Consider the following 27,713-nt stretch of genomic DNA (forward strand, 5'->3'; position numbering starts at 1 on the left):
GTTTTATGATGGGGAATTATAATGCAGAGGAAGATGAAGAGGATTCCAATGTTTTTGAATTAAGAGAAAACATTGAGCCGGCTATTATCCAGCTGTGTGCGGAAAGTCAGGACGCCGTGGATAAGACTAAAGTCTGGCTCCGTGATCTGATAATGAAGGAGCAGTACGAGAACATCATCACAGATGACTGGATCCAGGAGTTTGATGACAAGGACCATGAGGCTTTGGGCCAACTTCAGAAGACCTTCCAAGTTACTGTTATTTTTGACTCTTCATGTTCCACCGTCAAAGTTCTGGGTCTGTCCAGGGATGTTCTGGAGGTCAGTAATAAAATCCAAGAGATGATCAAGAATGTGCGAGATAAGAGGACGAGAGAGCGGGAAGCAGAGCTGTGCAGTAATCTGGTGGAATGGGGATACCTGAACAGAAACAAATTTATTCCCTTTGACAAAATGACAAACATGGAGCTGGAGAAGGCCATGAATGAGGACAGACAAAGTATACATATTGATATTAATGGGGCAAAATACACAGCGATTGTAGAACTGAAAACTGCAAGAGATCCCAGAGGGAACACTGTGACGCTTCAACGAAATTCTAAACACGGTAATTCTATTATCATCATTAAAGTGAACCTGCGGAGACAGAAAAAGGGAGCTGCCAATGACTTCTGATGAAGTCATCCTTTATATTCCCCCCACCTTGTTGCTACCCATAAAGGTAAACTCTTGCTTCAGCCTCCTCCAGAGATCTTTGTGATGCTCCACACAGCCTTAGCTTGTAAAAAGTCTCAGCAGGAGGCTGCATTGGTACCCCTCTGGATGGCTGTGTCTTCCATGGGTACAGATCAGCCATTAGAATGAAAAAGTCCATGGCTCAATGGTGCAGCAGACAAAATCTCCCTTTTTCTGGCCAGGACCTTTTCAAGCGAAGGATCTTTTGGGGCACCACACCATAAAGATCTTCATAGTAGGACTGAAGGAAAGTACTGAACTATGTGGGTACACTGAGGGAGAGGAGGGGCCTGTATAAGACAATATCACTAAAATGAAGTTCTCCTTTAGAGTCCTTTCTCCAGGGCAACCACCATAATAATGGCTTTACTCCCTAATGAGCAACTGATCTGAAAACGTATGTTGTCAAACAAGTCTGAAAAGTCCCATTTTGCACACTTGTTCCGGGAAAGAACCTCAGTAGGGAGTGAAGCCAGGGTGCCGAATAGGGCTGGCATATCTAAAAGAACCTGGGTCTGTAATAGCACTAGAAGGGTATGAAGTACTCTATGCTACAATGTCAAGTGAGCATACTAAGTAAGAATAAAGGCTGTTGCTAAGGGTAAGCAAAGTTAACATCAAGAGACACAATGCCACCAGTCAAGGCGTGGTACCTGGGTAAGGTGAGATATACTCCAGTAGCGAGGGGGTCGCCAATTGGGCTCCCTACCTAACGGTCTGTCTCCCATAGCACCTGGGAGCAGACCAGCATCACAGAGGCCCTCAGCCTCACTATATGGTACAGAAGAGGAAGAATTAATGCAGGACATGTATGAGCAGTGCCCAGTGCCGGGACAAGGTCATCTAGAGCCCAAACATTCCAAAATTCCGCTCCTTCCAGGTGTATGAGCGTTATGTGTCAGCAAAGTTCTCCCCCTCAAAAAAAAAAAAAAAAAAAACGACCGCTAACCAGCATGCTCATCCCCTAAGCATAAATTTCCCCTCCTCCCAGTACAAATTCATCCCCCTGCTTAACCACTTGCCTACTGCCTAACGCCGATCTACGTCGGCAGTCAGCCCCTCACAGGCAAAGTGACATAGGGCTACGTCACTAGCTTGTGAGGGTCTAGGGAGCGAGCGCGCACCCCCGGAGGCGCGCTCCCGCTCCCGCGTGGTCACGGACCCCCCCGCGCGTGTGACCAGCGGACCCGATGTCCGCCGGTCACTCGGCGATCGGCGGGGGAGAGGGAGAATGTCAGGCAGCTTGTGTAAACAAGCTGCCTGTCATTCTCCTCGCTGTAAAGACACTGATCACACGGATCTAGTATGTAGATCCGTTGATCAGTGTCCTTACAGCTCAACCCACAGCCAATCACAGTAGAAAGCACGCCCCTAGGGATACACACAGCCCCTCCCTTCCAAATAAAGTTAACCCCTTCACAACCAGTGTATTTTTACAGTAACAGTGCATATGTATAGCACTGATTACTGTAGAAATGTCACTGGTAACCCCAAAAGTGTCACAAATGTCAGTCAAGGGTCCGATCTGTCCGCCCCAATGTCACAGTACCGCAAAAAAAATCGCAGATCGCCGCCATTACGCGTTAAAAAAAAACAACAAAAATGACAAAAATCTTTTCCTTTGTTAGTAAACGCGATAACTTTTGCGCAAACCAATCAAAATACGCTTTTTGCGATTTTTTTTACCAAACATATGTAGCATAAAACAAATTGGCCGAAAATTTTAAAAAATTTTGATTTTTACTTTTTTTTTTGGGGGAATTTCATATAAAAAATGTGAAAAATATTGTTATTTTTGCAAAATTGACGCTCTTTTTTTGTTTATAGCGCGTGATCAAAAAATCGCACAGGTGATCAAATACCACCAAAAGAAAGCTCTGTTTGTGGGAAAAAAAGGACGTCAAATTCGTTTAGGTACAGCGTCGCACGACCGCGCAATTGTCCGTTAAAGTCACGCAGTGCCGAATCGCAAAATACCCCCTGGTCAGGAAGGGGGTAAAATCTTCCGGGGCTTAAGTGGTTAATTCCCCCCCCCAGCACAAATCCTCTCATTCTGCATATCCTCCAAGCACAATCCCCCCCCCAAAAAAAAAAAACATCCCTTCCTAGCAGAATGCCTGTACCCCTAAAATTTTCCCTCCGAGCACAAAATCCCCTCCCGCAATCCTCCAACCTAGCACAAATCATCCCTCCCTCCCAAATTTCCCCTCCTAGCACACATGCCCCCCAAACATCCCTAGCACAAATCCCCTTCCTAAAAAAAATGCCATCCTCCTCTCCTAGCACAAATTCCCCCCCCCCCCCCTCCATATTACCTTTTCTAGCACAAACCCCCCTAAATCCACCCTCCTAGCACAAATCTCCTTCCCGCATCCCTCCTCTCAACACAACACAAACCCTCTCCAAATCACCACTCCTAGCACACCTCCCCAAATTTCCCCTCCTAGAACAATTCTTACCTTCTACCACCCCCCCTAAATTCCCCCTCTCAACACACCCTCCCTCCAATCCTCACAGTACCCAGGGCAGCCCTCCCTCCTGCTCACCCCTTGTCCCAAGCCCCGCATATGAGATCCCCGTTATGTGTCCAGCAGGATCTCATTCTGCTTCTGGGAGTGAGGTAACAGAGGTGGTTGGTTGGTGGAGGTAGTACAACTTGGCACGCTACTCCGAATGCATCACATACAAGTCACTGAATGTAGAGCTATGGGACAACACTTTATAAAGGAACTCCGCTTTATTACTACATGCAGTGCTAGGTTATCTCTAAGTCGGGAGACTGCCTTACTGTTAGACTGTCCACATGCCCGCAGTTCCTGCCTGGTCCCGGTCATAGATGAGCTGGTCTTTGGGCACAGGTACCCCTAGGGCATGGGTGTGGTAGACCCCCGCCCACATGCTTAGAAAAAAAATTAAAATTTTAGACACCCCCCCCCCCACACACACACGCACACACACACACACACACACACACACACACACACCCCACACTCAAATTCAAAAGCAGTCCAGATGAAGGTAAATAGAGCATGCCATGAACACGGCTCCACAAGAGCCAAGTCATATTCAAACATTGTGTATGAAAAATCAGGTGCGCTAGCCCAAATGATATGGTACAACATACAAAGTGATGTAAATAACCAGTAACAAAGAAAGGTATCTAAAAAACAAATCCAAAATGGTGAAAAACAAAATGCAAATCCAAAATTCAAACTAGTGAATCGCCAGTGAACAACGATATTAAACGTCCATGACATTAAATCAAACAGTCCAAAAAGTGAAGATGCAAATGCTGTGCTGTGAACACAAAACTCTGGAAGGTGCAAAACTTGTGTTAGGAAGGTTCAGGGTCCCGCCACCAGCTTAGCCTCTTACCAAAGACTGGAAATGAAGGGCATATATGGATATTACCGGACAAGGCCAAAAAAGAGAGCCTGGAATGGTGATAGGAGGTGATCCTGCCAGGAATCACCATTCCAGGCTCTCTTTTTTGGCCTTGTCCGGTAAGAGTCCAGGGATCACGAGTGTGCTAGAGTGTCACCTGAGTGTCTGGGAATCCCTTCACAAGCTGCATGACCCCCAGAGCAGTAATATCCATATATGCCCTTCATTTCCAGTCTTTGGTAAGAGGCTAAGCTGGTAGCGGGACCCTGAACCTTCCTAACACAAGTTTTGCACCTTCCAGAGTTTTTTGTTCACAGCACAGCATTTGCATCTTCACTTTTTGGACTGTTTGATTTAATGTCATGGACGTTTAATATCGTTGTTCACTGGTGATTCACTAGTTTGAATTTTGGATTTGCATTTTGTTTTTCACCATTTTGGATTTGTTTTTTAGATACCTTTCTTTGTTACTGGTTATTTACACATCACTTTGTATGTTGTACCATATCATTTGGGCTAGCGCACCTGATTTTTCATACACACTTCATTACATTTACTTTAAGGTAGCAGCACACCCAATTTGAATCAGCGCACTTTCCTTTATATATCACATATTCAAACATTGCCCACCAGATCATTACCAAATGCTTCACACACACACACACAGATCAGAAGCAAAAGGTAAACGTCCATGCTTAGGAGCCCCTAAATATCTGTTCCTATTAACCCTTGGCCGGAAAGAAAATTTAGATCCATACCAGAAATGTCCTGAGCCTGGCTGGTCCAATTTCCCAAGATGGCCATCTGACTTGAGGTAGATTGGATGCCGACTCCTGAGTATGCACAGTCTGGCAGATTGCAATATAGCAAATGTATGACAGAAGGAGAATTGGTGACGAGTCCATGTCAGAGGGAGAACCTATCACATATACTGTATATTTCAGGATTGTAATTTGCTGTTTGTTAGGCGTTCTGCTTTAATTTCAGTGACATTTACATTGCAGAGCAAAAGTCTATACCATCATACTGGAAAGAGATGAAGACCAGTAGTATGGATGTTGTACAGCTGGCGCCAAGATCCGAAGAGTACATTAAAGTCCAGACAGAGTTTGAAAAGTCATGTCAGATGAATATCATTAAGGTAATTCAATACACTGTGCCATTTACAATCTATCTATCCATCACCCAAGCATTTATACACCCCCTTATCACCTGAGCATTCTCACATCTCCTGGCATTCACCTGGGTATTCACATAGATCTCCATCACCTGAGCATTCTCACACACCTCCTCATAAGGTGAACATCCTCATACACCTCTAGCATCACCTGAGGTTTCTCACAGACCTTCAGCATCACCTAGAAATTCTCCCACAGAGCCCATGTCATAGTTTCCAGACCCGTGTATTAGACATTCCCTGCTTAAAAGAGGTTACTTTTGATTTGATCAACAGTTTGACCATTCATTGCTACCAAGAACCCACCAGTGAGTTGCAGATGAGAATTTTAAAAATGTATCATCCTCCTAGTTAAGCTGTTAGGATTGGCTAGGCAAATTTAGTTTGTTGGCTTTCCTGTAATCAGTAGAGCTGCATGTCATTGCTTTGGGCTGCTCTGAGTTCTACAGGCTGCAGGTTTGACTGCTTCCCCCTAATTTCTGGATATTTCCAGAACATTGTGGGTGGGGGAGTCAGATAGGCAGTCTGAATATGTATGCAGCTTCAGCCAATCCCTGGGAAGGTGTGCCCAGATAGTGGTTGGACGATGCATAAAAGTCTGGAGCCCCATAGAGCCGGGTCTTTTCCCAGGAGGAGAGGTTTCTAACCAGGAGGGCTGTCTACCATGTCAGGATTATTGGGGAGATTAAATAAAAGAAAAATGGAATTATATATATATAAGCCATGTATATTCAGTTCTATATAGAGATTCTGAACAGCATAGATATATCTGTCTTTCTTTGGTCGTAAATAATGAGGCCCTTTTTACATCTCATCAGATAAGAGTCAATTAGCCAGATGCTATGCCAGACACTTATAACTATTATGCTTATAGTCTGTCTGTATTTTACAATGAGTTAAGTGTATTCTATTAGATTCATTTAAACTAAGTTTTAAAGATACATTATACTTTTGTGTGAGAAAATATTAGCAATAATTATGTCGTTACATTATGTGAAATATATACATATATAGGAATGCTTTGTATACCACATTTTGGTTTCATATTTTTGCACATAATAATCTTACTTAGGTGAAGCTAATTACTTCATTTTAGAAACATTTGTGTAGGTCTTGTTAAGTTTTTATGGCCACCATAGATCTTCCATTCTCGCCAAAGAGTCTGAAGTGTTTGACAGGATTTTGTTAATTTAAGGCTTTTAACCAGCCAGAGGTCATAAGGTTATCTGTGTAATAATAATGCTATTATTTGCTATATACTGAATCTAATAATGATACAACACTGCCCTCTCTGGTGGCTGCTACTAAATGTAGTATCTGGTTAAAACAGTCACTTCCAAACAATATATTATTATATTATACAGGATTTATATAGCGCCAACAGTTTGCGCAGCGCTTTACAATGTGAGGGAAGACAATACAGTTAAAATACAGTTCAAAACAGGAGGAACTAGTGGGCCCTGCTCGTTAGAGCTTACAATCTAGAAATATATATATATATTGTATTAATAATATATCCTTATTAAACAGTGTTACCAGGTCCAATCCTTACCTAGTTACATGATGGAGATATTAGATGGACACGTATGGATAGATTCTTATATTGTTTTTATGATTATTTTTAAATGATGAACTTATCATATAATTCTAATATCCAATAAACTGGATGACCAGTAGAGGTGTCGCCCAATGACCTCACCATGGTAATTTTACTGTCCTTTTGTTCAATACAATATAAAAAGGTAAACCCAGATGTAATAGGACACACACACATTACAACATCACTCATTACACTTCCAACACACACGCTACTTACATCCATACATATACTCATCTATACATATTCCATCTTGTTCAATCCCTTATCTGAAACTTTGAAGAACACCAGATGAAACTCCTCCCTAACTGGCCATCATTTTGGGAAGGCAGCCATCTTAAGGACTCTGGTAACGACCATTTATAGCTAGCAGCCATGTTAAGTGTGGTAAATAGACTGTATTCATTAAGATTGGTATATGCTGTTAAAAAGAAACGAATCGATTAAAAAGAACTCGTTCCATATTAAATGGAGACACTGTTATATTATAGCAGTATAAATATTCTGACAACCCTTTCTGGCCATCCTGCTGTGGTCCCAGCCTGTTCATCTACATCCCAGCTGTGCTCAGCTGGGGGTGGGGGGGGTTATCCAGCCACAAGCCTGTTAGGCGCTAAGGAGGGGTGCCAATGGAGATCTCCCCTGGAAGCTTCACAGAGGAGTCTGTCTGCTGGAGTCTGATGGGAACGTCCCAAGCTTTGGGGACACTGAGTACAGACTAAGGGTGAAGGATCTCAGTGACGGTTGTTCTTGTTAACCCCTGCACCGAGTATCAGACTTGCCTGGTCTGGGAAATTGCTGCCAGTGCTGTCCTCTTTGTTCTGCTACTTAAGGGGACTGTGTGCTTTTTTTTTCCTGTTGGGGTTTTTGAGTATCCCACAGTTCCCTGAACCCCACCCAAGTTAACTTAAAATAAACTTTTAAAAAGGCAACCCCCAGGCTGTTTTTTTTTTTTTGAGCCAGAGGAGTGGAACGTTGTTTTGTGTTTGGCTGTTTCTGCAACCCAGGACACAAATCAGCGGCCCTTGCGGGGATAGCATTACAATTATAAGACTCCAATCCCACTCCACCTTCCTTAGATTTGTCTACAGTTCATACCAAAATGATTTTCACAGCTTAGTTTTTTTTAGAAATATGAGGCTTTATTTGAAGTTAAACTGGAATTGGGCTTTGGCCAACTTTCTGCAAAAGAATCAATTCACAAAGTGGTGATAAAAAAATCTTTCCTCCCAACCAGAACTGGTGTCCATCTGTCCTTTGTCTAGTCCTTGAAAAATAAAGTTCATATACCTAATCATTACATTGATCATAAACATTGTTGTAGACGTTAATTAGATTTTTTTTTTCTCCCAAATGAAGCAAACTCAGTCTTTTTTCCATCATCAGTGAGACCTCACATTTCTGTTATTAAATAGTTATCAACTTTTGTACCCCTGTCATATCTCCTCCATCCTTCTAACTGGGCAGATCCCCGAACTGCACCCCATATTTGAGGGATGTCAAGTAATTTATACAAGGGCAATTCTGTATTTAATTGATGAAATAACTCTAACAAATAGGTTTTGGAGTGTGGAAATGGGAATGGAGGGTAAAGGTCCATGAGAGTCCCTTTGGTCCTTTCAAAGCCAAGTTCTCCAAGCCTCAATCCCATTAGGTTTGTTGGGTTAGAGTCATTCAAAATGAGTTCATGTAAAGAAGGAAAAAAAAATTCCAACAGGATAGCACTCATTCTGAAGATCTGTCAAATGACCAGAAGAAAGGACTTCCTCCAACTCCAGAGTCGGATTCCTTAGCCACCAAGTTAGGGACAACTCTGTCTTCAGTGCCAGGTGAATCATTCTATCCAAGACTGAATTGTGTAACGCTCCGGCGTTTGTTTAGTGAACTGGATTTGCAGCTGCAGAATTTCCACTCAGTAGTCGTGTAGAGATGTGTTGAATCACCATATCCAACTCTCCAGACTCATCATTGTGGCCCAGCCTGCTTCAACATGCAAATATACAGACACTCAATAAGATGTTCCTGGAGTGATAGGTTGTATACGATAGTATAGAGGTGATGTGCTGAAAGGACAGGCGTGAGTAGTGATAGCAATGATAAGCACTCAATAGTAATGTTCAGGAGTGTAGCAGATGGTGATAGATAAAATGCAGATAAGTTTAGCAATCATGTACAAGTAACAGGTGGTAGGGGACAGCAGATGAAGTGTACAGGAGATGCTAACTTAGTGCAAGGATATAGATGGTAGTAGACTCAAGAGCTAGCAATCTATGTAACAGTGCAGATGATAGAAATAGTAATGCATAGATAGCAACAGTCTTTAGTATGCAAGAGTAGATAGTGTAAGTTGATAGGAAGGAATCCCCTGTGGGGTACTTATCACTAGTTGGTTAGAAAGATGAAGGGTCCGGTAATGAAATAATGATCAGGTAGCGAGATACAGGATCAATAGCGAGGTACAGGATCAAGTAGTAACACTCCGGTCTATCCAGATATTGGGGAAATAGCTGGAGGCTTCGGCAGCGTCAGACAAGGCTGTATAACATGCGGTTTGAACGAACACCTTGTGAGTGAAAGCCGGCGATTGAAATAGCCGCTCAGAGCGGCGCCTAGTGATGACGTCATGCGGCTTAAAGCGATAGGCAGGTATATGCGTTCCACCTAGCTGAAGAGGTGGGACGCAATTGTAGAAGAAATGGCTATAAGGGTACCGAAGGTACCAGAATCTTACAAATTGACTGGTCTAGTAATGACAGGATGTTGAGTTGTAGAGAGAAATCTCATGCAAAAGGGAAGAGTCAGGAGACTCCTGGACTAAAGGGTCCAAGTACGGAGAGTTTGGAGAATAATTACTCTGGCTTGAGCTATGTCAAGGATGAGACTAACAGGAGGTTGCCCAGATATCCTACAATGGGGATAACCTAGGAGAGTATCAAGGTGAGAGCAGGGAATTGGTGAACATGGGTTGTGGAAGATAGGCCGAATGGCAATGCCGCAAACTGAAAGTGCTGGGACCCAAAGTAAAAAAAAAGGAACGGCTAATGTGTTGAAAAAAATGGGGACATGCAATTACACATCTCTGATGTCTACAGAGGCCAGAAAGTCTCCCTGATGTTGAGAGGCTATGACAGTCCTGGTGGATTCCATATGGAACTTCTTGGCCTAATTGAAGACATTTGGAACCTCGTCTAGATCAAAGATGGTGTGGGTGCCCCTTTTGGTTTAGGAAGGTATAACAGGTTGGAGTAGAACCCCTGGAAGCGGGCCACGGGGCAAAGACATCTTGTTACAGAAGCACCACAAAGGCTGCATGGAGATCTGTTCAGTGACACAGACAGAGGCAGGTTTACCCACTTTTGGACCAGAAGGTTTTAGCGCCTTAATGACCAGGCCATTTTTTGCGATAAGGCACTGCGTTATTTTACCTGACAATTTCGCGGTCGTGCGATGCTGTACCCAAAGTAATTGATTCCCACAAACAGAGCTTTCTTTTGGTGGTATTTGATCACCTCTGCAATTTTTATTTTTTGCGCTATAAACAAAAAAAGAGCGACAATTCTGATACAAAAAAAAAAAACAATATTTTTTACTTTCTGCTATAAAACATCCCCAATAAAAAAAATTAAAAAATCTAAATTTTTCATAATTTTCGACCAATTTGTATTCTGCCACATATTTTTGGTAAAAAAAATCCCAATAAGTGTATATTGATTAGTTTGCGTAAAAGTTATCGCATCTACAAACTAGGGGAAAGATTTATGTAATTTTTTATTTTTTTATTTATTTTTCTACTAACGACGGCGATCAGAGATTTTTAGCGGGACTGCGGACAGATCGGACCCCTAACTGACATTTTTAACACTTTTGAGGGGACCAGTGACATTACTACAGTAATCAGTACTAAAAATATGCAGTTACTGTACTAATGACACTGGCAGGGAAGGGGTTAACACCAGGGGCAATCAAAGGGTTTAATGTGTCACTAGGGAGTGCTTTCTAACTGTGTGGGGGATGGACTTGCTGGATGAACACAGAGACCCACATTCCTAAATATGAGGATCACTGTGTTCATCACTGACAGAACAGCAGAGCTGCAAAAACACACCTGGGCGTTTTTGTATCTGGCGTTTTTTTGGGCATTTTTTTGGGCATCTTTGGAAGCAGGCAAAACATCTGAACTTGTGTATACGGTATATATACACACATACTTATATGTATATATACACCTAGACATATATAGGTGTGATAGTAGCAGAAATATATGCTTGCGCTAATGAAATAATTAACACTAATATGGCTCCGCTCCTATAACACCTATATATGTGTAAGTGTAAAAATACATATAAGTATGTGTGTATATACACCCCTATACACAAGTTCAGATGTTTTGCCTGCCTCCAAAGAACCCAAAAAAATGCCCAAAAAAACCCTGCAATAACACACCTGGGCGTTTTTTTGGGCATTTTTTAACATCAGAACTTCTGTGTAGGGGTAAATATACACACATACTTATATGTATATATACCCATACACATATATAGGTGTGAAAGGAGCAGAACACTATACTTGCGCTAATGAAATAATTAACACCAATATGGCTCCGCTCCTATAACACCGATATATGTGTAAGTGTAAAAATACATACAAGTGTGTATGTATATATACCACTATACACAAGTTCAGATGTTTTGCCTGCCTCCAAAAACCCCCAAAAAATGCCTGCAACAACACACCTGGGCGTTTTTTTTTTTGGCGCTAGCGTTTTTTTGGGCATTTTTTTGGGCGTCTTTGGAAGCAGGCAAAACATCTGAACTTGTGTATAGGGGTGTATATACACACATACTTATATGTATATATACACCTAGACACATATAGGTGTGATAGTAGCAGAAATATATGCTTGCGCTAATGAAATAATTAACACTAATATGGCTCCGCTCCTATAACACATATATATGTGTAAGTGTAAAAATACATATAAGTATGTGTGTATATATACACCCCTATACACAAGTTCAGATGTTTTGCCTGCTTCCAAAGATGCCCAAAAAAATGCCCAAAAAAACGCTAGAGCCAAAAAAAAAAAAAACGCACAGGTGTGTTGTTGCAGGTGTGTTGTTGCAGGCATTTTTTGGGGGTTTATGGAGGCAGGCAAAACATCTGAACTTGTGTATAGTGGTATATATACACACATACTTGTATGTATTTTTACACTTACACATATATAGGTGTTATAGGAGCAGAGCCATATTGGTGTTAATTATTTAATTAGCGCAAGTATAGTGTTCTGCTCCTTTCACACCTATGTATGTGTATGGGTATATATACATATAAGTATGTGTGTATATTTACCCCTATACAGAACTTCAGATGTTTTGCCTGTCTCCAAAGACCCCAATAAATGCCAAAAAAAACGCCAGCTGCAACAACTGTGACAGGAGTCACTTTGGGCATGGGGGTTGTGGACCCCAAATTCCTTTAAAGAGGTTGGGAGGCACTATGTCCAGCCTTGTGTGGCTTTCTTATGTTTAAGTCACCCTGCATCTGTTATGGATGCAGGGTGACCAGGAGGGTGGTGAACACTATGGTTTGGACTACTACAAATGGGACAGACATATTCAAAAATAATGTCTCCTTTGTAATATGAAGATTTTTGTTCCCATTTGCCATGAGGTCTCTGAACAGGAAGTCAACTCCTAATATGGTCATTACAGGAAGTTCTGAGGAGACGGGCTGTCTAAGGTGGCTCCCCATTCACCTTTTGTCAGGTGTGCTAATGACCTCACCTGTTGTCTGCTAAGGGAGGTATTGACACTCAGAGTAATGTGTATTGAGGGCTCGTTAGGGAACCATTGTTCTGTGTCTGACTATAGTTTACATTGATTGCCCCCTGGGGCTTCTGTCTCCTTGCATTGGTCAAAGCTATCTGACCAATCCCTGTTGACTCATTTTCAAGTCCTCATTTGCATAGCAGCCCTCCTGGTCAAGCTATCTGACCAATCACTACTGACTCATTTTCGAGCCCTCATTTGCATGTCTGGAGAGGACCTTATGGGGGACTGCAGGTACTGTGAAATTGACCAATGGGAAAGCGGTTGTTGGGGGAAGGATGTTCCAAATTCTGTATAAAAGTGTGCTGTGTTCTTCCAATAAATGTTGATGTTGTTCCTTTTTTACCCTCAACTCTGAGCTTTGTCTCATTCTTGGGGGGATTCACTGTATGCTGTTGGAGACTGATTGCTAGGAGTGTAAGCTGATGTATGCTTTTCCTGTTAGTCTGCTAGCAGCTATTCGTGAGGTTCCAGGTTGGAGTGCTATTTTGTATCCAGTTCGGGAGTTTGGTGTCCTGCAAGTAGCTGTGCCTGTCTCTCAGAAAGGGGCATATCGCCTAAACGGATTTTAACCCCTTGTCTGCTGAAATGGTCCGTTACAATTGGTGGCAAGTGGCGGGATCGTTCCTACAGCCAGAATGACAGCTACAGGAGACACCATTGCTCTGGATTTTACAATTGAGGGCAACGCATGTCCCAGTACAGGGACCCTGACAGCACCAGCATGGAACCAGCAGTGGAGTTCGATGAGGGTGCCATGGATGACCGAGATGCAGTCCGTAAAGGCATCTGGTACCAGGCACTGGGTATGGTGGAATACCAGCGGGGCGAGAGACTCCCCAAGGAAGACCAGCGACTGCAGAAGCGACTAGCCCTGCGGATGCCCTTCCTGGGAGAGCAGCCCCTGGAGGAATGGGTAAAGGAATTGGAGCTCCGGGTATGGCAGGAGATGTGGCTGGAGGATGCCTACCAGGCGCTCTGGTGGTATGGGGCACAGTACCTGCCCTGGACAGCCGAGCATGACAAGCCAGAGGGAGAGGAGTTTGATGGCCCTGGCTTGTTATGGGAGTCTTTTTCAGAGCTAGAATTTGGGAGCCCTACACAAGCCCGGTTCAGTGATCTCTTGGAGTGGAGGGAGAGCAGGTATGACTGGGACGACACTCAGGAAATTGAGCAAGACCTGGTCCACCTGGTGACCCGGGAGATGGAGCTAGAACAGGGCTACCAGCAGCTGTTCCAATACTATGAGAAGGCTCAGCAGGAGAGCAGCAGGACAGACCCAGAGCCAGACCCATTCAGAGGGGACGAGATGGTAGAGTTTTACTGGGAAGAACCCCAGGTGGCCGGTAGAGATGGGACCGAGGTCTCTCCACCGGTCCTGCAGGGAATTGGGAGCCCAGTCTCCATTCCCCAGCGGCAGTGTAAAGTGCAGGGAGAGGAGAGCAGCGTCCTCCCTCCCCAGCGGCAGGCTGAGTCACAGGGGGCAGAGGTAGTTGTTCCTGCCCCCCAGCAGCAAAGTGGTATGCCAGGAAGGCAGTGTGAAGTACAGGGAGAGGAGAGCAGCGTACTCCCTCCCCAGCAGCAGTGTGATTTGTTGGGAATTGGGAGCCCAGTCTCCATCCCACAGCAGCAGTGTCCTGCAGGGAACAGAGAGCCCAGTCTCCTTTCCCCAGCAACAGGACACGGTATTGGGAGCAGAGACAGTCGATCTCCCTCCCCAGGGGCTGGAAGTATATTTGGGAGAGGAGCTTGTTACCCCCTCTCCCCATTGGCAGAGTGATATCCAGGGAATTGGGAGCGCAGTCTCCATCCCTCAGCGGCAGATTGAGTTACAGGGGGCAGACACAGTTGGTCCTGTCCCCCAGTGGCAGATTGAGCTATTGGGAATTGGGAGCCCAGTCTCCATCCCACAGCAGCAGCTTAACGTACCAGGGGGAGACAGTAAGCCCCCCAACAGTGCAGATGGGACCGTGGTCTCTGCACTCACAGCACAGGGGGTAGAGACAGTCGGTTCTGACCCCCAGCAACAGGGCTATTTAGCCAAAGGGAAGACAGTCGGTCTTCCCCCACAGCAGCATGGTGGTGTATCTAAAGGGGAGACAATCGGTCTCCCCCTCCAACAACCCGTCTCCAACCAGGCTACTTCTGTAGTAGCGCTGGCACCAGGGCAGATTACCGCTGGTCTCTGCCCACTCAGCAACCCACCAAGGCAGTCTACCAGTCCCCCACACAGCCAAGGTGAGGCACCTGGACATGGACAAATTTCTCTTCTACCCAGGTGTAGTAACAAGTTCTTTTGGGTGGGCTGTACTGCTGTTTCTGTTTTGTGGGTGGGCTGCTGGACTAACAAGGGCACTGACCAGCAGAAGGTCAGATACCCTGTTAGTCTGTTTGGAAAAGGGGAGAAATGTGACAGGAGTCACTTTGGGCATGGGGGTTGTGGACCCCAAATTCCTTTAAAGAGGTTGGGAGGCACTATGTCCAGCCTTGTGTGGCTTTCTTATGTTTAAATCACCCTGCATCTGTTAAAGATGCAGGGTGACCAGGAGGGTGGTGAACACTATGGTTTGGACTACTACAAATGGGACAGTCATATTCAAAAATAATGTCTCCTTTGTAATATGAAGATTTTTGTTCCCATTTGCCATGAGGTCTCTGAACAGGAAGTCAACTCCTAATATGGTCATTACAGGAAGTTCTGAGGAGACGGGCTGTCTAAGGTGGCTCCCCATTCACCTTTTGTCAGGTGTGCTAATGACCTCACCTGTTGTCTGCTAAGGGAGGTATTGACACTCAGAGTAATGTGTATTGAGGGCTCGTTAGGGAACCATTGTTCTGTGTCTGACTATAGTTTACATTGATTGCCCCCTGGGGCTTCTGTCTCCTTGCATTGGTCAAAGCTATCTGACCAATCCCTGTTGACTCATTTTCAAGTCCTCATTTGCACAGCAGCCCTCCTGGTCAAGCTATCTGACCAATCACTACTGACTCATTTTCGAGCCCTCATTTGCATGTCTGGAGAGGACCTTATGGGGGACTGCAGGTACTGTGAAATTGACCAATGGGAAAGCGGTTGTTGGGGGAAGGATGTTCCAAATTCTGTATAAAAGTGTGCTGTGTTCTTTCAATAAATGTTGATGTTGTTCCTTTTTTACCCTCAACTCTGAGCTTTGTCTCATTCTTGGGGGGATTCACTGTATGCTGTTGGAGACTGATTGCTAGGAGTGTAAGCTGATGTATGCTTTTCCTGTTCGTCTGCTAGCAGCTATTCGTGAGGTTCCAGGTTGGAGTGCTATTTTGTATCCAGTTCGGGAGTTTGGTGTCCTGCAAGTAGCTGTGCCTGTCTCTCAGAAAGGGGCATATCGCCTAAACGGATTTTAACCCCTTGTCTGCTGAAATGGTCCGTTACAATTGGTGGCAAGCGGCGGGATCGTTCCTACAGCCAGAATGACAGCTACAGGAGACACCATTGCTCTGGATTTTACAATTGAGGGCAACGCATGTCCCAGTACAGGGACCCTGACAGCACCAGCATGGAACCAGCAGTGGAGTTCGATGAGGGTGCCATGGATGACCGAGATGCAGTCCGTAAAGGCATCTGGTACCAGGCACTGGGTATGGTGGAATACCAGCGGGGCGAGAGACTCCCCAAGGAAGACCAGCGACTGCAGAAGCGACTAGCCCTGCGGATGCCCTTCCTGGGAGAGCAGCCCCTGGAGGAATGGGTAAAGGAATTGGAGCTCCGGGTATGGCAGGAGATGTGGCTGGAGGATGCCTACCAGGCTCTCTGGTGGTATGGGGCACAGTACCTGCCCTGGACAGCCGAGCATGACAAGCCAGAGGGAGAGGAGTTTGATGGCCCTGGCTTGTTATGGGAGTCTTTTTCAGAGCTAGAATTTGGGAGCCCTACACAAGCCCGGTTCAGTGATCTCTTGGAGTGGAGGGAGAGCAGGTATGACTGGGACGACACTCAGGAAATTGAGCAAGACCTGGTCCACCTGGTGACCCGGGAGATGGAGCTAGAACAGGGCTACCAGCAGCTGTTCCAATACTATGAGAAGGCTCAGCAGGAGAGCAGCAGGACAGACCCAGAGCCAGACCCATTCAGAGGGGACGAGATGGTAGAGTTTTACTGGGAAGAACCCCAGGTGGCCGGTAGAGATGGGACCGAGGTCTCTCCACCGGTCCTGCAGGGAATTGGGAGCCCAGTCTCCATTCCCCAGCGGCAGTGTAAAGTGCAGGGAGAGGAGAGCAGCGTCCTCCCTCCCCAGCGGCAGGCTGAGTCACAGGGGGCAGAGGTAGTTGTTCCTGCCCCCCAGCAGCAAAGTGGTATGCCAGGAAGGCAGTGTGAAGTACAGGGAGAGGAGAGCAGCGTCCTCCCTCCCCAGCAGCAGTGTGATTTGTTGGGAATTGGGAGCCCAGTCTCCATCCCACAGCAGCAGAGTGTCCTGCAGGGAACAGAGAGCCCAGTCTCCTTTCCCCAGCAACAGGACACGGTATTGGGAGCAGAGACAGTCGATCTCCCTCCCCAGGGGCTGGAAGTATATTTGGGAGAGGAGCTTGTTACCCCCTCTCCCCATTGGCAGAGTGATATCCAGGGAATTGGGAGCGCAGTCTCCATCCCTCAGCGGCAGATTGAGTTACAGGGGGCAGACACAGTTGGTCCTGTCCCCCAGTGGCAGATTGAGCTATTGGGAATTGGGAGCCCAGTCTCCATCCCACAGCAGCAGCTTAACGTACCAGGGGGAGACAGTAAGCCCCCCAACAGTGCAGATGGGACCGTGGTCTCTGCACTCACAGCACAGGGGGTAGAGACAGTCGGTTCTGACCCCCAGCAACAGGGCTATTTAGCCAAAGGGAAGACAGTCGGTCTTCCCCCACAGCAGCATGGTGGTGTATCTAAAGGGGAGACAATCGGTCTCCCCCTCCAACAACCCGTCTCCAACCAGGCTACTTCTGTAGTAGCGCTGGCACCAGGGCAGATTACCGCTGGTCTCTGCCCACTCAGCAACCCACCAAGGCAGTCTACCAGTCCCCCACACAGCCAAGGTGAGGCACCTGGACATGGACAAATTTCTCTTCTACCCAGGTGTAGTAACAAGTTCTTTTGGGTGGGCTGTACTGCTGTTTCTGTTTTGTGGGTGGGCTGCTGGACTAACAAGGGCACTGACCGGCAGAAGGTCAGATACCCTGTTAGTCTGTTTGGAAAAGGGGAGAAATGTGACAGGAGTCACTTTGGGCATGGGGGTTGTGGACCCCAAATTTCTTTAAAGAGGTTGGGAGGCACTATGTCCAGCCTTGTGTGGCTTTCTTATGTTTAAGTCACCCTGCATCTGTTATAGATGCAGGGTGACCAGGAGGGTGGTGAACACTATGGTTTGGACTACTACAAATGGGACAGTCATATTCAAAAATAATGTCTCCTTTGTAATATGAAGATTTTTGTTTCCATTTGCCATGAGGTCTCTGAACAGGAAGTCAACTCCTAATATGGTCATTACAGCAAGTTCTGAGGAGACGGGCTGTCTAAGGTGGCTCCCCATTCACCTTTTGTCAGGTGTGCTAATGACCTCACCTGTTGTCTGCTAAGGGAGGTATTGACACTCAGAGTAATGTGTATTGAGGGCTCGTTAGGGAACCATTGTTCTGTGTCTGACTATAGTTTACATTGATTGCCCCCTGGGGCTTCTGTCTCCTTGCATTGGTCAAAGCTATCTGACCAATCCCTGTTGACTCATTTTCAAGTCCTCATTTGCATAGCAGCCCTCCTGGTCAAGCTATCTGACCAATCACTACTGACTCATTTTCGAGCCCTCATTTACATGTCTGGAGAGGAGCTTATGGGGGACTGCAGGTACTGTGAAATTGACCAATGGGAAAGCGGTTGTTGGGGGAAGGATGTTCCAAATTCTGTATAAAAGTGTGCTGTGTTCTTCCAATAAATGTTGATGTTGTTCCTGTTTTACCCTCAACTCTGAGCTTTGTCTCATTCTTGGGGGGATTCACTGTATGCTGTTGGAGACTGATTGCTAGGAGTGTAAGCTGATGTATGCTTTTCCTGTTCGTCTGCTAGCAGCTATTCGTGAGGTTCCAGGTTCGAGTGCTATTTTGTATCCAGTTCGGGAGTTTGGTGTCCTGCAAGTAGCTGTGCCTGTCTCTCAGAAAGGGGCATATCGCCTAAACGGATTTTAACCCCTTGTCTGCTGAAACGGTCCGTTACAACAACACACCTGGGCGTTTTTTATGGCGCTGGCGTTTTTTTGGGCATTTTTTTGGGTTCTTTGGAGGCAGGCAAAACATCTGAACTTCTGTATAGGGGTATATATGTACACACACACTTATATGTATTTTACACTTACACATACAGTATATAGGTGTTATAGGAGCGGAGCCATATTGGTGTTAATTAATTAGGGCAAGTATAGTAGTCTGCTCCTTTCACACCTATATATGTGCAGGTGTATATATACATACATGGGTGTGTATATATACCCCCTATGCACATGTTCAGATGTCATGCCTGACTCCAAACATGTCCTCAAAAAATTCCTATAAACGCCTGCAGCCAAAAAGCAGGCTGACAGGCGAGAAGCCATATCAGTGCTCTGAATGTGACCTAAGAGAAACAATCTTTTCTCTATAGCGGTCACCCTGATATGGAAGGGTTTGGTCACCCTGCCATAGCAGTCAGAGTCAGTTCACACTACACTACGGTCACAATGGCACTTAACACTTTCCCTACAGAAACTTAATTTTTGCATCTAACTAAAGTGTAAAAGAGCACCCTAACTACACTAGATATCCCTTTCCTCACACTAATAAATGCTAAATGACACTTTTGAAGCAAAATTAACAGAACTGCTTCCACTCTCTTCCATGTCCCTGTATTACAATGCTAGGAATTTGCCGGGGCTATCTTATATACTGGGGGGCGTATTCACTAATGATTGGCCTAGGGACCCCCTAGTCACTCCAAACACATTCCTAGCATTCTCCTGCCCCCTCAATTGGCTTTTACTAATGGTTCTGGTCCAATCAAGGGCTTTTAAAGCCCATTTCCTGTCCCATTGCATTTTGGTTGGTTCTGGTTGCCAAATTCCGAACTTTTTAAGTAAAAAGTTCTAAATTCGGCCGAACCTCGAACAGCCAATGTTCGGGTCGAACTGATGGTCGACCCGAACGGTTCGATCATCCCTAGCTACAGAGCTGAAACTTCACAGGTACACTTTTTAGACTTCCCCCCCAGATACTAAATCCAAAGAAGTTTTTTTTTTTTATTTATTTATTTTTTTTTTTCAATAATTGGCTCTCTATCAAAAATGACAATTTTTAAGAACTTTTTTTGTTTGATTAATAGTCCCTGGGGCATAACCCAGAACCCTAGGCACTTTTTAGGGGCATTTATTGGGTTTTAGGGCTTCAAAAGGGTGTTTTTTGATTACCGAAGTTCGGGTCCCATTGATTTCAATGGGGTTCTGAAATCCGGGCCGAACTTTCGGGAAGTTCGGATGTTCTGGCCGAACTAAACTTTTGAAAAGTTCGATCATCCCTACTTATAACCTCTGGAAACTACCGTCCTTCACTAAGAATCTAGGATGCTGGCTGTCCAAAAGTCCGCAAAGGCCAACTGATGTCCCAACATTTTGGGAAATGCTGAAGAAGACTTATCCAAGGGTTTGGGGACTTGAAAGTCCAGGGTTTGCAGGGGAACTGGCTGTTAGGCTTAGACTTAATTCTTGGCCTCTGAGGACGGATGATGAACCCTCCCGGACTGAGCCCTGGGATTCTTCTGTTGGTACAGATGTGTACTTTTGCCCTGTGACATCCTCAATAAGGGTGTCCAGTCCAGGGCAGCTCTGAAGAGAAGCTGTCAACCCAAAGGCATGCAAAAGCAGGTGCTTTCTGCATGCCATGTTGCCGCCCAACACATGAGCCAGAGTCCTCTTCATGTTAATTGACAGAGGACTGATATGGGAAATGAGACGAGAGACCTCTAAAAAACACATCCATGCAGTGATTCAAGGCTGCAGGTATCAAGAGCTCCATAAAAAGTGGATCAGCTGGAAGAGCCACCAGGTCCCTTCCGATGGCCTTAGCCTAATTAGCTTAGCAAAACAGGTCATGGCCAGGCCATAGGACACCCACTCACAGTGAAGTGAGCTTTGTCACCCTAGGACAGGAAGTGTGTGCAGGATCACCAGGTAAATATAAAGAGGAAAAAGTAGAAAAATAGAAAAGGAATGCAGCCACCACATCTCTAAGTATGGGAAAGCTACAATATATTACATTTTATTTTAGAAACACTTTACCATATCTAAAGGATCATTCAGCGACTGTCCGTGCACAGCAAGTGTAACAATGGCTGCATACATGTCAGGCACAATGGGGACTTTTTCTAAGAATCTGGTACAGCTGTGCATGGTAGCCAATCAACTTCTTGCTTCAGCTTGTTCAGTTAAAGTGGTATTAAAGTCTTGTTTTTTTTTTTTTTTTTTTGTTTAAAAAAAAAAAAACATGTTATACTTACCTGCTATGTGTAATGGTTTTGCACAGAGCAGCCCCAATCCTCCTCTTCTCTGGTCCCTCTTCTGTGCTCCTGGCCCCTGCGTTCTGCCGGGGACCCCCTACAACAAGCAGCTTGCTATCGTGGCACCCGAGCCGTGCCACAGCTCCCTGTGTCCATTCAGACACGGGGCCATGGCTCAGCCCCACCCCCTCTCTCTCCTCCATTGGCTCACTGACTTTGAATGACAGCAGTGGGAGCCAATGTGGAGGAAGAGTCCCGAGACAACTGAGGCTATCATGAACATCACTGGATCAGAGGAAGCTTAGGTAAGGGTTGGGGGGGGGGGGGGTGCTGCTGCACACAGTTTTTGACCTATCATGCATAAAAAACCTTCAGCATTTATTAGGATTGAGATAGCAGCAGGAGCAAATGGTGCAGGCTGTTGTGTCTCAGCCAATCAGAAGGGAGAGTCGCGGACAGCTGATGCTCTTGTGCAACATCATTGGATCGAAATGGGGCTCAGGTAAGTATAAGGGGGGCTGCTGCACACAGAAGGTTTTTTTATCTTAATGCATAGAATGCACCTTCTGTCTTTACAATCACTTTAAAGGGCGGTTTTTATGTAATGGTTTTGCACACAGCAGCTCCGATCCTCTTCTTTTTGGGTCCCCCGCTGGTGCTCCTGGCTCCTCCCCCTCGAGCAGTGCCCCCCAGAGAAAACCACTTACCCTGGGGGCACCGCTGCATGCTCAATCCCAAGCTGCTGCTCTATGCGTCCATAAAACACAAAGAGCCGCGGCTCAGCCCCCCCCCCCCCCCACGCCCCCACTCTCTACTCAATGGCTCACTGGCTGTGACTGACAGCAATGGGAGCCAATGGGCTCCCGATGCTGTCTCAGCCAATGTGAAGAAAGAGTCCCAGGACAACTGAGGCTATCATGAACATCACTGGAACATAGAAAGCTTAGCTAAGGATTGGGGGGGGGGGGGGGCTGATTCACACAGTTTTTTACCTTTATATACATAAAAAAACCTTCAGCATTTAGAACCAGTTTAAGTTTTGACAATAAAACCTGGAAGCTGATTGGTTTGTATGCAGAGCTGCACCAGATTTTGCACTCTCCAGTTTTAGTAAATAACCCCAATTACATAATGTGAGCAGCACCTGAGGGGTATTTTTATAGAATATTTTCTATGAATGATGTGGCCGGTTTATTCTTTCTTTACAGATTGAGAGAATACAAAACAAACACCTCTGGTTGAACTACGAGATTAAGAAGAACAGCATTGAGGATAAGAACAAGATGGCAAGCGAGAGATTGCTTTTCCACGGGACAGATGCCAAAACGATCGACAATGTGAATAAGAACGGATTCAACAGAAGCTATGCCGGAAAGAATGGTAAGCTGTGCTACTTTATGGATTTAACAAACTATTCGATGAATGTGAACTTGTGACTGACCAACACAAAATTGCCATTTCGTTGCAGCATTTCACCCCTAGAGATGAGCCGTTGGTTCGGCCTGAATTTCAGCTGTTCAGGGAACTATATTGGGTTTTCGGCTGAGCCAAACCTCCGGCTGCAGCAGAAAGTGAAACATTTAGTCGCAGTAATATGAGGGATGCTAAATGTGACCATTATGTGGCCTACACAGAGTAGGGCCAAGGATAGATCTGAACCTTTACACAAGTCCCCAATCCGGCGTTTCTAAACCAGGGTGCCGTGACACTCTGGGGAACCTCTTTAGGGGTGCAATGTTGTGTTGCCTTATTTTTGCAGAGTGCCATGAATTTCCATGGTGCAGACAGGTTGTCTGAGGTCTCTGATGTTAAAGAAGAGGGCTGAGAACCCTGATGTTAAAGGGGGGAGGGCGACTGAGGACTCTGGTGTGAAGGGGGAGCTAAGAACTCTGATTTAAAATACTCAAAAAGCTTCTGGAACAATCTGTGTTATAAAATAAGAAGCTGATAGCACAATATGAGATATTTAACATAGTGCCAACATTCATATATGGACTGTGCTGTGCTATTTAAAGAGGAGTTCCTCCCCCCAGCTACAAATACTATAGCTGCTGAGTTTTACTATTAGGGCACACACCTGTCCAGGCATCCAGCATTATTCTTGAAATGGCTCTCGGGTGCTGGTGCCACCATCTTAGCTAAGGGAAACTTACCAGCTGGTTTTCTACTGTGCATGTGACATGCGTGAATCAGTCTGTGCTTTGTGAATGGGCCGGGTGCGGGGGTAAGGAGGGGGACCGAGCGTCCGGCTTACTTCACCATGGCGAAGTGAACCTGAAGTGGGAGCGGGTACCTGTCAAAACTGGGTACCCTCTCCCCCCTCTCCTCCAAAAGGTGCCAAAAAGTGAACTCTGCAGGTCAGGACTCAGCAGTCCTCCTACACTACAAGGAGAAGCATCATTCTTTCTAGGACGGTGATGTGCAAGTTCTGGATGGAGAAGACAACCGGTTCAAAAGAGGTGAGAAAATGGCCAGCTACGTTAGGATAGAACAGCCATCCCTAATCAGGGGTGGTGGCCTCCAACGCTGGTGATTTCACAACAGTTTACACCTTCAGCCACCTCACTCAATCAGTTGACTTCAGTTTTATGCTGGGGGTACACTAGTAAAATTTTAAACAAAAATGTGTATGAAAAAATTTAAACTCTTCAAGTCCAACTCTATTTCCTGATAACCCTTTCCGAGAAGCCTAAATTTTAAAATGTGTGCCTGCTGATGAAAATCCTGGATATTAGTACAGTTGCTTTGTAAATGCAAAAACTGACTGCATGGAACTGAGCTTTGATGGCAGCTATCAGAATGTATGAATCCATTGCTATCTTTCAGTTTAAAATATGTCTTATTCTCAAACTTTTGGTTAGTTATTGATATTTCTAAATCGAGAAAATGTATTTTCTCTCTACTTGCCTCATAACTCAGAGAGATACCTCCATTGTTATTGTTAAAGCATAGAAAAAAGTCATGTAGGGACTCTTGATCTCCATCCCATGAGGAGGATGTCATCTATATATCATGCCCAGAGGATGAGCTCAGGTCTCCTCTGGGCATAGAAGGCATCCTCCTCGCATTTGGCCATAAATAAATTGGCTAGGCTGGGGGCGAATTTAGCCCCAATAGCCACGCCCTCTTTGTCGGAGATAAAATTTGTCATCAAACCAGAAATAATTCTGCTTGGTGGCAAATTGAAGCAGTTCCATTATATATTGTTGTTGTAATAGTGGAAGTGTACCATCTTCCTCCAAATAATAATTGACTGCCTCTAAACCCAAATGATGGGGGATACAGGAGTATAATGCAGCTACGCCTGCTGTAAGCCAATAAATAGTTCCCCTGAAGGTCAATCCTCTCAAGCAATTTGATGGTTTCTTTAGTATCTTTTAAATATGAAGGTAAATTCTTAACTAGCGTTTGTAAATAAAAATCAAAATATCGTCCTATGCGGGAAGTGACTAAAATCAATCCCGCTTACTATCGGACATCTTGGTGGGTGTATGGGATTCTTATGTACTTTGGGAAGGCAATACATTACCGGAATAGAATAAAGAAAACCGCACATCCAAAGCTTATACAAAAATAGCAGCCAGCATCAATCAACAGGTGATATGGAAAATAATATAAAAAATGCAGCTCTAATAAATAATTATATTAAAATGTCCATAGTGCAGTTCAATTGCTTGAAGTTGGAATCGAAGCAGAGTCTTCCACCCTCTAATGTGCATCAAAACGACTGACAATGGTGAACGGAAACCAGCCTCCACCTCCACCACATGAATCATTAAGCCTCTTACCTGAAACTGAGGATCACTGCTCTCACAGTGATCTAAAACGCTTCTTAGATTAAATTCCCCAGATGGACACAGCATGCAATGTGGAACACTCTACTCTTTATGCAGATCAATATTCAAATGCTCCACTTCAGATGTAAATGGCTCGAGTGCAATCTGGTAAGGCATATGTCTCATGAAATAAAAGAGAGGCTCATAGTGCAGTATATCTCGACATAAGATTTATTTTAAAAAAGTATTGCACTCACCAATGATACACTAATGAATAGCTAAAACAAACGTCCGGAGCCGCTAGTAACAGCAGTGGACCCTTTCCGGTACGTGACATTAGAGGCAGGTGTAGCTTCTCCCACGAGTTTCGCAATCAAATACGTCATCAGGGGGGCGTAACCTTGCATTGACTGACCGTCATTTATAGAATACCAAAACAGGAAGCGGAAACTAAACAGACCGGGGACAGTCTCATAGCATAATCACAATGAGCCGTGGACCGGAACCGATATTGGAGAGGGAGGACTGAGCGGCAGACGGTCAGCAGAGCTGGGGGACCAGAGCAGGAGAAACTAGAAGATGTTACACCTGGTGCGCAGCCATATAGCGTGGACCGTAGAGAGAGGACTGAGAGGCAGAGGATCAGCAGAGCTGACGGACCAGAGTAGAAGAAACTAGAAGATGTCACAGCAGCATTGGAGTAATATAGTTGGGACTGGAGAGAGAGGACTGAGCGGCAGAGGATCAGCAGAGATGGGGGACCAGAGTAAGAGAAACTATGAGATGTCACAGGTGGCGCGCAGCATTGGAGCAATATAGTTGGGACTGGAGAGAGAGAACTGAGCAGCAGAGGATCAGCAGAGCTGAGGGACCAAAGAAGAAGAAACTAGAAAATGTCACACGTGGTGAGCAACATAGCAGCAATATAGCAGGAAGTGAGGGGGGATTGGAGAGAGAGGACTGAGCGTCAGGGGATCAGCAGAGCTGGGGGAACCAGAGTTGGTTAAGCTAGAAGATGTCATACGTGGTGAGTAGCATAGGAGCAATATAGCGAGAGGTAAATGGTGACTGGAGAGTGAGGAGGATCAGCAGAGCTGGGGGTTACTACTGAGTGGGGCATCCTAAGAGCTGGGGTATATTACCGAACCAGGGATCTGCTGAACAAAGGTGCTAATGAGCTGGGAATTTGCTGGGCGGTGGTAGGCTGAATGGGGATAATAATGAGCTGGGGGTATTCCTGAGTTGAGGGTAGTACTGAGCCCCTTAAAAACAAACAGATCACCTTGCACATGGGGCATTTGCCAAGCTTCATTAAAGCTTCAAAAAGGTAACACAGAAGCATCAAAAACACGTGTTGAGGCGGTAGGCACTTTACAGGTAGCGGAGGGAATTTCTGATGACGGCTCGATGTTCATAGATAATACTCTCACCAGATGTAACGATTCTTTATTTCTTTTACAGATGCAAAGATCGGAAGAGGGACGTACTTTGCAGTTGAAGCAATTTATTCCTCAGATGACAAATACTCCATACCTGACCAATCCAGCAGCTACAAACACATGTACCTGGCCCGGGTTCTCACCGGCATCTTCTGTAAGGGAGCCCCGGAGATAATTGTCCCTCCATCCAAGGATAAAGCAAACCCCACTGACCTGTATGACAGCGTAGCCGATGACACTAGGGATCCCAACGTGTTTGTCATATTTAATGATGTCCAGGCCTACCCCGAGTACCTCATCACCTTCAGCAAGTGACCCAACAAAGCATAGCAAGTTACCAATGAGAATGGGTTAAAGTGACAGGTTCTCTTGATAGGGAATTTCCATTCTAAACCAATGATTTCCCCCCTTCCTGCATTCTCCCACAGCTCTATACATCTGCTGGAAGCCTCAATACTTCCAGGTATGAGGGAACATGTGACCTTCACCTTTACGTCCAGGATCCAGTATTCAGGTCTGGCTGGCCAATCACCAGTCGCAAACACTGTAACTTGGGGGGAGGGGAGGTGATTATTAACCACTTCCCGCACTGCCTATTGCAAAATGACAGCTGGGACGTCCTCCCAAAACGCGCTTCCCTCTGCCGGTACCATGTAACTGCTGTGACCAATCACAGCACATCACATGACAACTGTAAACAATGGATGGCTTCCTTCCATGCCATCCGTTGTGCATAATTGTGTTGCTAGCTGTGATTGGTTACAGTGATCACATGGAAGGCGATCATTAGAAAAATATAAAAAACCCAATATTAACCCCAAGAGGGGCAAGAGAGAGGTTTGGGCAAGAGATGGTCCTTTAAATGACTCCCCTCAAATAAATGCAAACTTTAAAATGTATTAGAAAAATATATATAGTATCTCACAAAAGTAAGTACATCCCTCACTTTTTTTGTAAATATTTTATCTTTTCATGTGACAACACTGAAGAAATGACACTTTGCTACAATGTAAAGTAGTGAGTGTACAGCTTGTATAACAGTGTAAATTTGCTGTCCCCTCAAAATAACTCAACACACAGCCATTAATGTCTAAACCGCTGGCAACAAAAGTGAGTATACCCTTATGTAAAAATTTCAAAATTGGGCCCAAAGTGTCAATATTTTTTGCGGCCACCATTATTTTCCAGCACTGCCTTAACCCTCTTGGGCATGGAGTTCACCAGAGCTTCACAGGTTGCCACTGGAGT

General features: G+C 45.2%; 2 protein-coding genes across 2 annotated transcripts in view; both read left to right on the top strand.

The window, feature by feature from the left end:
- On the top strand, positions 1-27,010 carry LOC309557594 (protein mono-ADP-ribosyltransferase PARP14-like). Its single transcript, XM_082260389.1, has 4 exons — positions 1-606; positions 5,123-5,259; positions 22,459-22,630; positions 26,488-27,010. The coding sequence occupies exons 1-4, from the start codon at positions 6-8 to the stop codon at positions 26,778-26,780; spliced, it is 1,203 nt and encodes a 400-aa protein (XP_082116515.1). The 5' UTR covers positions 1-5; the 3' UTR covers positions 26,781-27,010.
- LOC309557593 (protein mono-ADP-ribosyltransferase PARP14-like) overlaps positions 1-27,713 on the top strand; it is a 254,593-nt gene that overhangs the window by 70,111 nt on the left and 156,769 nt on the right. The window lies entirely within an intron of this gene.

The sequence above is a fragment of the Pelophylax lessonae genome (genome assembly GCF_965119305.1).
Source record: "Pelophylax lessonae genome assembly, chromosome: 6".
In the NCBI taxonomy this organism is placed as follows: domain Eukaryota; kingdom Metazoa; phylum Chordata; class Amphibia; order Anura; family Ranidae; genus Pelophylax; species Pelophylax lessonae.

Coding starts and splice junctions, on each gene's coding strand:
- LOC309557594 (XM_082260389.1), top strand. CDS start 6: ATGATGGGGAATTATAATGCAGAGGAAGATGAAGAGGATTCCAATGTT. Junction 5,260..22,458: donor GTCAGATGAATATCATTAAG/GTAATTCAATAC, acceptor CTTTCTTTACAG/ATTGAGAGAATACAAAACAA. Junction 22,631..26,487: donor AAGCTATGCCGGAAAGAATG/GTAAGCTGTGCT, acceptor TTTCTTTTACAG/ATGCAAAGATCGGAAGAGGG.